Genomic DNA, 13,785 nt, shown 5'->3' on the forward strand with positions numbered 1-13,785 from the left:
TTGTGCTTGTGCTGTGTGTGTGTGCTTGTCTGTGTGTGTGTGTTTGTGCATGCATGTGCGTCTGTGTCTTTCTGCAGTCCTGGGGAAGATCCGCAGTGCAGTGGGGAGTGCCCAGCTGCTGATGTCCCAGAAGTTCCAGCAGTTCCGGGAGCTGTGTGAGGAGAATCTGGTATGTGTCACCTCTTCCTCTGCATGCTTCCCCAGCCCTCCCCCCAACACTGACATCATCCTGCACAAATCATCCTGACAGGCCAGCGCTCATTTACTATGCATCTAGTGTAGGGTGTGCATCTGCACACCCTTACCGCTGTGTGAAAACTACAGCCTGACAAACAGTATTTTTAGATGCTGATACCAACATAGGGTATATATTTCTGCATTGAAACAGCCAAAAATATTTTTTCTGCAGATATTCACTTTTATTTTTTTGCCATTTGCATGCCCAATTATTATCGGTCTCCATGTTGCATAATTTACCCATTAGCCTATATAACTGACAGTTGGATCATAGAAATACTGCCTTTAAAGGAAAAACTACCTACTACCTCATTTATTATTTATTATAAAATGCATGAAAATGCTAATTGTGAACTGAAAATGTCAGATAGATTGACAAACTGGTTTGACTGACTTTTTTTGTGTAACCACAGCACCTTTATGATTTAAATAAAAAAAGGAAATGAAGAAGTCAAAGGCATATTCTGGTTACAAGCCCAGTGATCCCATGTATTTACGTTATGGTGACTGATTTGTAAAAAAACAAATATGTGTCATTTTAATTCCAACTTGTGCTTCTTGCATTCGACTCACTTGAAAGTCAATTTTGCGATTCGTGCAGTTTTGGTAAAAACTGAATCACCAGACAGCAACAGCATATTTCCAAAAATGTGTGATAGCATACAAACAATGCATGGTTGTACAGACGTGTTCATAGTTGTGTTTATGTGCAATTTTTTTTGTTTTATTTTTGTTTTTTGTTTTTTTTTGTATCAGAACCCAAATGCACACCCACGGCCCATCTCCCAGGACCTGGCAGGTTTCTGGGACATGCTCCAGCTGTCTATCGAGAACATTAGCCTGAAGTTTGATGAACTCCACCAACTCAAAGCCAACAACTGGAAACCTCTGACCCCACCACAAATTCAGGTGCAGACACGCATCACAAATAACGATCGAAAATATAAATTCATCTAACCTCAATTTTGTTTGGAATGCTTTACTAACCTGCATGTAATCTGCTGTCATTATTGTATTTTTAAAGTGAAAGTCCTAATGATTCACAGCTAAGCTTTGTTGTAGCATGCTGATCGTGTTGCCTGCCTGACGTCATCACTTGTATTTGTGTTTGTTCTGTCTTGTTGTCGACAGTGAGCTGCTTTTGAGAAGCTACTGTACCTGCCATGCACCGTTGGGGCCTGTCCGTCTCCAATGGTCACTTTTACCTCACGCAATGGCCACCACCGTGCTCTCTTACCCCACACAAATGGCTGCCACTGTGAACCATAACCTCATTCAAAATTGCATGCTCTGACATTATGCCGACGACAGCTACACCGCTCTTCCTAACCCTTACGCAAACTGGCTGCAGTTGTGTTGCTCCTTACTGTGTTTAGCTGCAGCTCGCCATGACGACTCAGTGGTCTGTCATTAAGACTATTTATCATTCCTGTCCAGGAGAGAAGGATGCCCCCTCCCGTGCCAAAGAAGCCCCTGAAGGGCCACCACCCTCCTCTGGCTAGGGACCGCTCGCTGGAGAGCTCTGAGCGCCAGCGTCTGGAGGCTCGCAAACGCCTGCTAGCTGCCAAACGTGCCGCGTCAGTTCGGCAGAGCTCTGCTACAGAGAGCGCAGACAGTATCGAGATCTATATCCCAGAGGCTCAGACCAGACTATGAGACACGCAAATGCATGTACCCACACACATGCCCACTACACTGTCCCATACACACTATAGCACTGAATGGTAAGGCTAGGGTGCTAACATAACATAATCACATTTTTTGCGGACTTCACTGTGGAGTCAGTCACAAAGGAAGAAGAACAAGAAATGTACATTTATTACAATATTTATTTATTTATTTATCACCCTCCCCCTTCCCTTATTTCCTCCCAGCTTTGATGTAGCAGTCCCTCCTCTTCCTGTACCTCCACCTGCCCCTCAATGTCAAGAAGTATCTTATGAATCCCTTTTTTAAAGTGGCCTAATGTTACAAAGTAAGCCAAGTGTAGCACAGCAGTGATGCTTCACGTTCTTATATTTCAGATGTTGAGAATCAGATAAAAACAAGGAGGGAGCATGCATGTGCATGTGGAGTGTGTGTATGTATAAAAGGGGTGTAACGCTTCTTAGACAGAGGCCAAAAACCACGACACAACGTCCACACAAATCTGGGTCTCATGAATGCAGCGGCAGCAAGGACATATTTTCCAAATGCAACCATCGCTGGCAATCACAAGGTACCAGCAGACAGAGATCTGGGAGGAAGGTAAGAAGAAGGGAGAGGGTTGTTGTGGTGTTTGTGAACAGGTGGTGTGACCCCAGGCACATTAAGTTCAAGAAAACATCTGTAACCCAGATATTGAACTGCAAGTCTTCGTCCATATAACCTGCTGAGGTAGTTTACATGCGCTGTTTTTGTTATGTTTACGTCCCACTGGCCACTCTGTCATTGCTTAACTACAGACTCAACATGCCAATGTTTAGGTTTGCAGATGTACAAAGTCAGCAGTCAGCAAGTTCATAGGCTGGTCCTCTTTTTTTACTTCATTTATGTGAAGTTGATTTAGAAAGTGAATCTTTTTGAGCATTTTTCTCATTCCCCCGTCACAAAAAAACCCCAGAGGTCTGAACCAAACTGTGTATTTGGAGAATCGTTACACCCCTAGTATGTATATACATGCAAACACAACAAGTATTAGTAGTATTTGATCTGATCTGCTCAAATGTATCAAATCAAATGGAGAGACCGGACCTGACCTATTGACTCATAGTCAATTTTTATTTATATATATATATATATATATATATATATATGTATCAAATCCCATGATCTGATTCTAATAATAATATAAGCTGGGACGTTTTTAATTTGTATAATGAGGCTGAATACTATAAAGAAAATAATGGTGAAAATACCAGACAAGGAAGCTATAGTGTTAGTTAGTGACACAATCGGCCCTTTTGTCTGAAAACAGGTTTTTTTTTTCAGCAAGAAGCCGACCCCTGTAGGAAAGGTCAAGAGGTCAGATTTAGCTCCTCCAGGTGAGGAAGAGTGGCCGCTCAGCCGGGAGCGGATTCTGTGGTTCCGCAGTTCACTGAAAGAATCACTGTTCGAAAAATGCCACAAACCTAATCTGCGTATGTGAGTGAGAGGAAGAGTGTGTGGTGTGATTGAGATGTTAATTTCAAAAGTGCTTCCTATTTTTCTAGGTCTAAAGGGTCCTAGTTGTAATTAAAGATTAAGGTAGCAGTATCAACAAACTGTAAACAAACCACCCATCTTGTCTCATTTTAAACTGAGCAAAACATGTTTGTATAAAGAACATACAGTATAATGACATGACATGCATGCTGACACAAGGTAACTGATATTTTTGTCTTTTTTAAACAGGTTAAATCCTTTCTCATGTTGCGTTCAAACTCTTCTGTAATGCTAAAATACTGATATTTGGTACAATACTGGTAGTTGTACGATATTTTATTATGTCATTTTTAGACACGAGAGGTTTAATGACAGTATTGAGACTAAAGGACTGAAAAGGGACTATTTTCTCCTCACTGTGTGTGCACTATCTCTGCCTCCAAATGAAGCAATTATTTAAAGGTCATACAAAAAAATATCCAATTTGTAATATTTTGTATTCATGTTTAATTTATTGATTAGGAGAACAATGACTGTTTATTGACATTGTGATTATTATTATGCACTGACAACAAGGCCCTTATACTGTGTTTATTTTTATTTATGTTGACTCTTTAGCATGACAGACACCTTTTTGTCTTTTCTGTTTCAGTGATCAGCCTTAATTTCTAATATGATAGTCGAGCACAACAGCAGTCTCAGGGGAAGAAGTGTGTGTGTATGTATGTATGTGTGCGCGTGTGTCTGAGAGTGTGACTGACTTCATGTGACTGTATGTGACCCATGGCTTTGTCTCTTACTGTATATAACCCCAGTCACCAGGATAGGCCATGATCTTATACAAGGGAATAGTATCCATGCCATGTTTCTGAACGATGTTCCTATTGGACATCTCAGCCCTAATTACTTCAATGTAACAAGGTTTTTCAGTCAGCTGCTTGAATGTGGAGACAATCCTGAGCCAGTTTACCATCACATAATTGTTTTGATAACGGAATAGCAGGAGTTTGGTGTGTTGTCAGATTCCACGTATTGATCTGGCAAAGTTTTGTGCCATTGGATAACTATAGATAAGGATATATTCCTGCTATTTGTCCCTATTAAACGGCTACCTGAAGTTCTCATCGAGAGAGAAGAATAACCGTACAGTATGATTTGTATTTCCTTTAGTTGGTGGATATGAAGTTTAGAGAGGATGCATAAAAGTAACAATAGTTCAAACTTAATGCCATTTTATGTAGATGAAGCTCATTTTAGTATTTTTTACTTTGGAACTTGTATTTGAATTGAATTGTCTGTCAAATGATCGACTCCTTATTTATGTTTATTATATTAACATATCAATATAATACTCCTGGTATAGCAGGGAGTTAGAAACCAGAATGTTGGATTGTGGTTAATTGCTAAACTCAAAAGACACTCCAGCAATCATGGCAATTCTGAAGCTTGTGATGTAGTTATATTAAGAGAAAAACATTCAAATAAACATTTGTACATAAATGAATGTTTCCCTATGTAAATGTCAACTTAAAGAAAACCCAATCAAATAACATATTAAGCAGATATACATTTTGTAATTAATGTTATTACACTGTTGATGTTATGGCACGTGTATGAGCTCTTATCAGCATTAAAAAAATATATCATTGCCATAATTTTGTTGTGTTCATTTCTTTCCCTGTCTCCACATGTGTTTTCAATTGGAATATAATTAAACAGATTACAAGGCCAGCATGGTGTGTTTTTAGGACATTCCCCTTCCGCAGGGGCGGGTCCCCATAATTAGACAGCACTTTTGGCCTTGGCTCAGCCCTGACGCTCCTGTACGAGCAGCTTCTGGTGATTCGTCATTCACACATCAGTCATGCTGAGGGGAGGCATGCTGACCTCAGTGGCCAGAGTTCAGGAGAGGGTGGGGGTGGGTGGGGGTTGCGGAAGTGGGTGTCGTCTTTGTATGAAGGCTGGTCCAGTCCACCTTTCAGATGGGCCACCATGATGGGCTACAACTGCCCACTGTGTGCCTCAAGGTCTGTTTAAACCCTCATTAGTGATTACATCCCCAGGTTTGGACCCAACCTCAAACACAGGAGCTGTCACTTCTGACAAGCGGTATACGACAGAAGGTGGAAAACTCAAAATACATTGTTGACATTTGGTCAACATGGACGAAGTATCCAGATGCTTTCTAAGTAAAAGTAGAAATACTAGTCTAAAAGTACTCCATTACAAATAGAAGTCCTGAATTCAAAGTGTTACTTCAGTAAATGAAGTGTTTTCAGCTAAATTTACCAAAAATGTCAAATATAAATGTATTCATTATGCAGAACGGCTCCTTTCAAAGTGTTATATTATTATAGAATATGGTTTGATTCTGTTTTTATCACTAACAAATACGTTTGCATACTTCTGGTTAGATTTGGAGTGTAGTATTGTATCATATCATATAGGCGTATCATGTTTTTATATGTAAAAAGCAACTATAAGTGTCAAATAAATGTAATGGAGTAAAAGAACAATATTTCCCTCTGAATGTATTGAAGCAGAAGTAGTTTTTTTTTTTTAAATAATCAAGCAATGTTCAATTATGTTCAATTAGTACTTGTTACATTCCACCAGTGCACCTGATGTAATGTTCTAGCCACTGACTAGCCAAAAAATAATGATTAAGTATGTTGATTGGCCTTTTAGATCCAATAGCAAATTAAAACTCGCTGATTAGTGTAGATAGTGTTTTTATTGTTTCTGGGGCTTCTTATTGAAACAAAAAACCTCAGCAAAGGTTTTCATTCCTTTCAAATCAGAAAAATAGGTTGGTGTTGAGCTTGAGAGAAAAACATGTAATAATGAAAGGATGGCTATCTCGGCAAATATAGACAACAAATCCTATTGAGGCCAATAGAGAAGCTTTAGCGGGACCAGAAGGGAACAGCTGTCCTCCTAGCCTTCAACAAGCCAGCGTACTCCGCTGTAAGCTGACTTACATTGACTCTATTGAGATGCAGGCACACATAAAGCCCCGCTGGCAAGAAACTGTTGACGTCTGCCGTTTGCTCGTGTTAATTTATGCAGGATTTATGCAGGATTATGCTAATTGGCAGGAGCTGTTGTAAACCTCTCGCACACAGGAATGTCTCTGAATGCCTAACGGTAGCCTGTGGAAAGACATGAACACTATACTATTTCTGTCCTCCCGCTCTCCCTCCTTTTATTTAATGAACATTCTGACTCAATACGCTCTCCTTATCCTTAAGGGATGAATCGGTAATCTTCACTAAGTTCAGTAAGATTTACAGGAATACAACCTGTGTGAATACGCTTGATCCAAGTGATCCGCGGGAGGGAAAATACAAAATGATCAATTCTGAGATGTAGAAAAACAAAACTTTATTTGAATCCCATGTGACCCCTATTTGCCACAAACATTGCACAGTATGAAAAGAAATCACATCATTGGGCATCATGTCACATTAACTATACACATGGTCCTATTATACATGAAAATGCTTTTTTTGGTGATTTCAAATATGCTGTCTTTGTCAGGTTGTAAAACAGCAAATGCAGAAAAGACATCTGTAGTGTTTAATTTTCCAGTCCACTGGCCGTCGTTTTCACTGAGTGATGGGATGAAGGCTCAGACTAAGAACCTGCTACATTGGTCATCTGAAATATCCCTCGGTGGGTAAAAGAGTAAAAAAAAACAAAAGCATAGAGGCTTTTTTTCTTTTAAAATAGCTAAAAGTAAAATTACAAAATCAAAACTATACTTATACTCATGAAAACACATAACATTTACTACAGTAGTGAATAAGTTTGTCATAGATGCTGAGAGCAAAGTATGTTTAAGACACTGAGATGACCTTCCTCTGCCTTTAGTGTGCAAACAAACGAGGCAGACCAATCATGAACTGATCTCTGAAATGTATAACAGTAAACGTGTGTGGACGCGACCGATCTGCGTGAACAGTCTGAAGGAGGGCTGATTCTAGCTCATTCTCCGTTCTCTAAAATGATACAGTATAATGGAAAAGACATAAGACAGGCAGCATTTCTCTGATAACATTTTTGGTCCCTGTGTGCAAATAAGATACACATGTAGAAACATACGCATGTATGTGAAATGAATAAACAACTTACAGCCAAGGCACCTTGATACAGTTTTTTTTTTCAATAAAAAAACATCCTCATCAATTTGATTGGTATACCAAAAATAGAAATGATCAGGCTTTCATGTGGATTTGTTCTCTGTTGCGTGCAGACAAGTCACTGAACTCGGACGAGTTCCATAGTCGAGAAGTCAGTCTCTATTCCCTCTTCTTCTTCTGTCACTTTTAGGAGACCAGCTGTTTGGCTTGCAGCTCCATTTCTGCGGCCCGTTTGAGGGCCACGTCCACCAGGAGCTGAAAGCCGCTGAAGTCTTGTGTGAGGTCTGGAGGGGTGGGGGGAGGGGTGTTGAAGAGCCCGCTGCGGGGGCTCAGGTTGCCCTCCATGCCGCTGCTGCTGAGGATGGTGGTAGTGGTGGCCTGGCCCGGCCCTTCATCCTGGCACCTGAGCAGCGCCTGGACCTGCACAGCCTGCAACAGCTCGGCTGCCCTGTCACTGTTCATTCCTGGCACAGACGGGTGGGAGGCTGTCGGGCTGGCCTGCATCGCCGAGGTGACAGTGGTGTGACAGATGACAGAAGGGCGGGTGGGCATGAGCCCTGGAGAGGGGGACAAGGAGGTCGGAGAGGGTCTGGAGGGAGACGCTGCCTTCCTCAGGACTCCGGGCATGGCGGGTTCAAAGCTGGAGGGGTGGAGAACACGTTTGTCGTAGCTCTCGTCTGTACCGGCTGCAGGACTGCTGTGTTTCGGGGACTGGGAGCTGTCGGAGAAGCTGTCGCCTGCTTTGCTACCTTTTCTGGATATGGTAAACTGGTTAGGATCTTTGCCATCTTTCCTCAGCATCTCTGGAAGAAGTCGCCGCCGTGCGTTAATGAACCAGTTGCACACCTGGAGAACACAACAAAAATCCATGCTGTGAGAAAGCGGCATTACATGGCTCACTTGTGTTCTGCCATGCAATTTAAAAAGAAAATCTGCTGGTACACTTAAGCCCCAGGTGCAGATTGCACCTGTGTTTTCAATAGAGAAATCAAAATGAAAGGCTAAACACCACTCAGCAAGCACTACTTCACAAAACAGGCTGTATATTTCACACCATTAGCATTTTCTGTTGCACAGCAGATATAAAATAAAAAAACAGGACAAAGATTATAATAACATGTCAAAGTATGAGAAGCTAAACATTAACTTTCGACAAAAAGTCTTGTTTGAATGTCTTAAGCCCTTATTTAAAATAGCCTTCAATAAAAAGTAATCTCCTTTGTCATAGCAGTAATCACGGTCATCTCTCTTCTTTTTTCCTCAGTCCTCCAGGCTAGTCGTAACTGGCTCAGGGAGACTTGGAGCTCTAACCATGTAAATGACTCTGCATTGTTCCCAGACAGCTGGGATGGAAAGGGGCTGGAGGGAGGGAAATTCCTGTCCAAGTGCCTAAGCCAAGCCCACAGCACACAGGGAGTGCGTTTACTCACGTTGTCTCAGACTTTAATGTTGCAACGTGAAGCTGGGTTGGATGACCTTCAATTCACTGTTTATGTGTCATGTTTTGTTTGTCATCTAGACAGGAAATGATTCAGTCAAGCTGACACTTGCTTCCTCTTTGCTTTTACAGTGGTCTGTTTACACTCTCAGGGTTTACAAGTGGCAAAGGCTTAGCAATCACATCTTATCTGTCATATCTGTGTGCATACCTGTAGTGTGGAGAGCTGAGTCTGCTTGGACAGGAGGGCTTTCTCCTGCTCAGAGGGGTAAGCGTTGTAACGGTGCTCGTACAACCAGTCCCTGAGGATCTGAACCGACTCCTTGGGCAGATTTCCCCGCCGTTTCCTCTTCCCGTTGCTCCCCGAGCTGGACGACAGATCCAGAGGGGCGTCCACGCTGTCCTCATCGTCCGTCTCGCTCCCTGACAGCATCATCAAACCTGTGCAAGCGAGACAGAGGAGAAAAAAAAAAGAGAGTGTATGAGAAGCGGGACAAAAGAATATGTATCGTCTTGTGTCAGCCACCCTGTTGTCAGTCTCCCAGCCGCTCTGCCGCAGCCGTTCACCAAACACAAGCTGTCTGGGAGGCAGCTGATGTGTCAGAAGCAAGCTGTCAAGTTCAGCCATGTGATTCATATAAGGAGCGAGGGAGGGTGTTGGGAGTAGGAGGAGGAGGGAGGGAGGGATGAAGGGGAGGGGGGGACGTCACAAAGGCTGGTCTGATGCTGTGTCAGTTATAAAACCTGCCTCGACAAATACAAACCAGGTCTAGTGCAGCGACTGGGAGCACACCTTGCATGCTTGGATAAGTAAAGTATACTGGGCTGACCACAAGAACAATCCTTCTATAAAAAGGGAGATTTTGTTTTGAAGAAAGGCAGCAGTGTATTTGTGAAGATCACAAAGCTGCTTTCTTATTTGATTTGACAATTTAAGACGTGTCTAATCAGAGTAAATCATGATCAAACAGGATTTGGGCCTTTGAATTACAGTAAATGGGGGGTAATAAACCTACTGTTAAAACTTTGATCAGCCATTGGTGTGTTTTTAGTGTAGTTTGCATTTTATTTAAAGTCTGGGGTACAAAAGACACAAGACATAAATATAAAATAGCTTCTTTTTTTTTGCTCAAAGATGTTTATGTCACTATGTTCACACTAACACCAGCAGCTTAGTATGCAGGAAGCCAGACGCCATTAAGAAAATGCAGAAATTTGACTCTGAGGATATTTAATCCACGTCTCTATGCAGGCTGCTCTGAGGCAAACTAGTGGGAAAGGAGTAAGAAAGTTCCCAAGTCTGAACGGCCAACAGGATGAGGTAATTACGTAGGCTGGAGAGCGAGGGGAAGGGGGAGGGGAGACCTGTTGCAAATCAGCGTCTCCAGACTAAACAAAAGAATCTAGGGCTGCGTGGTTCTTTGTATGTAATTCAAAAGTTTCTACACGCAAACAGTGAGTTCGACAAAAACTTAACTCCCTCAGAAATATCATAGTTTCACATATTGGGTAGAAAATACGTTTCGAAGCCATTGCGACACTGGTTTTGTAAGTTTAAACAACTTGTAAGAGGTTTTCTATTGTGTGTGTGCTCGCTGCACCACGAGGTCCATGAATGTAACAAGGCAACAGCAACTTCCCACAATGAGGTCAGGATGAACATTAGCCTACATTTGGATTTAGACACAATGTAAAGGTGCTGGAGGTGCTTCCGTTCGTAGTGGATACTTTAAAGATGCTAAATATCGATTTTTGAAGCCTGCACGTTTTGAAAAATGCAACACTTGAAACTCCTGAACTCACAATAGTCGCCAAACTCCACCATCACTTTTGTCGAACTTCGACACAAATGTAGCGTCCGTCGCTTAAATTAGCTTGAATATTAAACTAAAAGCAAGCGTGGTTTAATTCAGTTTTGACATTTTGTTTGAGCCGTGAAGTTAGCCTCATTACACCGTGACAAGAAAAACACACATGGCGAAACAGCCGTGTGTTATTGTGTCAAAACTTAGATAAAATACGTTAAAAAAGCACAAATAAATGACAAACCTATCTATATGGACTTTTGACATCGCGCCAGCACATGGCAGAAAAAAGCCCCCTGTCATGTCTGGAAAGGAAACAATAGACTGCATGGTTTGCATATAAGGGAAATCGCTCTGCTAATCGTTCTGTACGCTGTCTTCGGTTATATAAACTAATTTTGACTTTTTTCTCTTCAAAAGCATCCAACCTACCCCTTTTCGTCTTCATCTCCGCCCGAAAAAGCCCACTTTTCCCTCGTGAAGCGCAGAAGAAAATTGTCTTTGTGTAAGCGCAGTGTTTTTCTTCTTTTCTCCAGATATCCCCAGCGTGTATCCGAATATCCGAAAATCCTTATTCATCAAAACTCGATTCTTCCCCTTCTCTTAAAAAAATAGTTTTCTCTTGTACTCGTCCTTGTTTGGAGACGTAAGGGGGTTACCTGAGATCTCTGCGTCCCTTCGGCTCAAAGCCCTTTTCTCATTGACTGTGTGTTTGATCCTGAAACTGGGTGACAGCTATCTTTGACAGCTGCGTGACTCAACGTACAGAGATCCTCCCACCGTGGAGGGCAGAGGAAAAATCTCTGACATCAGCATGGCTTGTTCCACTGACATGGATACAGTCTCGCTAAGCTATTACTGCAGCAGACCCCCTAACAAAGCCAAACAAACACCAACACCTTGCATATTAAATTATGAAATGCAGAAAGGCGCTGATTTAGGCGGGCAGTCGCAATGACAACAACAACAACAACAGGCTGGCGGAGAGCACTGCGGACCTCGTGGTTACAGCTCACACAAATAACAACCCTGATGAAAAATCACAACATTATTGCTACAGGCTATATATATTTTTTGGAGATATAATATGCCTGTGTGGTATTTGGTAATAACTTTAGCGATACGATCGCACTTTGTGGTTTTTATCTGCTTTCAGTATTTTGTATAACACACCATGCATCGTTATCTGTGAGATTTAATTGCTTTCTTTATTACTCCTAGTGTATGTGTGAGCTTTAATCCATATATTATCATGTTTGACAACAAGGGACTCATTATGTTATCGGAAAAATGCTGTGTTTACACTACTGCACTTTTCCCTCCAATGTTGCCACTATAGTAGGTCATTCTGTTGTATCCCTGCAGGGACTGAACCACGCTTTTCCTGTGTTTTTGTGTCATTTCCTTCAAAATATTAATATTATGTAAAGGGATGTCGCCCTAGTTTCTCGCGGGAATGAGAAAATGTGTAAAAACGGTAAATGTGTTAGAGTAATAGGAGGGGGTGTTGAGCCATCGGCGCACCAGCTGGGGGTTAGTGCACCAGTCCAGGTTAGTAAAGACAACAGTACAGCGAAAGGAAACGATCAATGCGCTCATTTGTATGCGGTGCACAACCTTGCGACAGCTGCTGTAGCATCGCCTCTTTGCATGCATTTGTTCCAGACAGGCGTTCATTTCTCCATGTGAAGCTAAATGTCGCCTCCGTGTGTATGTTTGTGGTACTTTACTTGATTGTAACATCACTTGATAACAATAAGATCCTCGGACTCCCTCTGGTGGCTATTATACGGCTATGCGATCCGGGCTCAACATGACATTTGTTTAAGAAAAACATGTTGCCCCCTTGAGAATGAATAAATCCTTGTAAATTGTGTTGTTGCATCACGAAAAAAGCTCCATGTTATAGTAACCTTTTCTATTTGAATGGATAAGTCATTACAAGTTCAAATAGACAGCCCATAGACAGTAACTTAATCATAGTCTATTTCATGAATTGTAATTATAAGCTTACTTTACAGCTGTAGTTTGAGGCAAACTGAACCCACTGGGGTAGTATCTATAGGCTCACATTCTTACCCAACACAAGCAGAGTGATCCGTTTTAAACTCAAACAGTCAATGTGTTAAAAATAGAGACATGAGCAGGTTAGGCATGCGGCAGCACGCTCCTCGCGGGATCGCGCACAGCGGGAACTGCCAGACATTGTAATGATTTCTACGACACAGTACTATTTAAAACGACAAGCTTACCTGTGGGGTTTCAGGGCGTTTAGAGTCTTCAGTGTTTTATTAGACTCAGTAGAAGTAGCATTTCCTTGATAAGATTGGTCTGAAATGTTCAAGGTTCTCCTTAATCTCAATATTTCTGGGTCAAACTCTTCCTCTCTGTTTTCAAGCATTTCAGACAGTTCTTCTAAAATGATGTTTTTATAAGCAGAAAAATGAATGCCAAACTAACTGTCATAATCAATCGAATAGGCTCAAGTAGCCATGGTAAAATAAGCCTGTCAGTGATTGCTGGATAATGCATCCACCCAAACAGAGTTTTTCTTTACATGTCAGACAATGTTAACAACTGGTGTTTTGGCCTGTTTTGACTGGTGAATTTCATACATGCAACACTCACCTGGTTTTGGAAAGGAGGGGATGCAAATCTCGGTACAAATTTACTATTGCAGAATATTGCATACACTTTCAAAGTTCGTTTACAGACACTTTAGGATCAAACATTGTTAGAAGCGGATATTTTAGGCATTTGGTGTCAGTGTAAACAGTGTAAAACAGCACAGCACAAAATGAACACCAAGCGTCGTCCTCAGAAATATTAAGAGATGAATCAAGGAAAACTTAAATAAATACATTTTTAAAAAAGTCAGACCAATCGTATTAAGGAAATACTTTTACTAAGTTCAGAGCATTCGTGGCTCTAAATGTCCATAATCGTCAGACTGCATATCATTGATGAACTCCACAAAGATGATTATGTCGTTTTTAAACAGACATTTGACACAACTCAACACAACACCTGTGAGTCAATA

General features: G+C 41.5%; 2 protein-coding genes across 3 annotated transcripts in view; one reads left to right on the forward strand and one right to left on the reverse strand.

Moving 5' to 3' along the window:
• The window catches only part of dlgap1b (discs, large (Drosophila) homolog-associated protein 1b), a 103,204-nt gene extending 98,195 nt beyond the window's left edge, over positions 1-5,009 (forward strand). Inside the window, exons 12-14 of the mRNA XM_059326792.1 lie at positions 78-169; positions 994-1,146; positions 1,675-5,009. Coding sequence (XP_059182775.1) covers positions 78-169; positions 994-1,146; positions 1,675-1,893 — 464 coding nt within the window. The 3' untranslated portion in view covers positions 1,894-5,009. The remainder of the gene's footprint in view (positions 1-77; positions 170-993; positions 1,147-1,674) is intronic.
• A 1,718-nt stretch (positions 5,010-6,727) lies between these two features.
• Positions 6,728-11,663, reverse strand: tgif1 (TGFB-induced factor homeobox 1). Of its 2 annotated transcripts, XM_059326469.1 has the most exons (3): positions 11,178-11,663; positions 9,152-9,381; positions 6,728-8,348 (listed from the first exon to the last, which is right to left on the reverse strand). In XM_059326469.1, the coding sequence occupies exons 1-3, from the start codon at positions 11,191-11,193 to the stop codon at positions 7,689-7,691; spliced, it is 906 nt and encodes a 301-aa protein (XP_059182452.1). In that variant the 5' UTR covers positions 11,194-11,663; the 3' UTR covers positions 6,728-7,688. The 2 variants fall into 2 exon arrangements, with proteins under 2 accessions (XP_059182452.1, XP_059182451.1); XM_059326468.1 differs by lacking the exon at positions 11,178-11,663 and having other exon boundaries at positions 9,152-9,598.
• Positions 11,664-13,785: the final 2,122 nt, after the last annotated feature.

Source organism: Centropristis striata, chromosome 23, assembly GCF_030273125.1.
Source record: "Centropristis striata isolate RG_2023a ecotype Rhode Island chromosome 23, C.striata_1.0, whole genome shotgun sequence".
NCBI classification, from domain to species: domain Eukaryota; kingdom Metazoa; phylum Chordata; class Actinopteri; order Perciformes; family Serranidae; genus Centropristis; species Centropristis striata.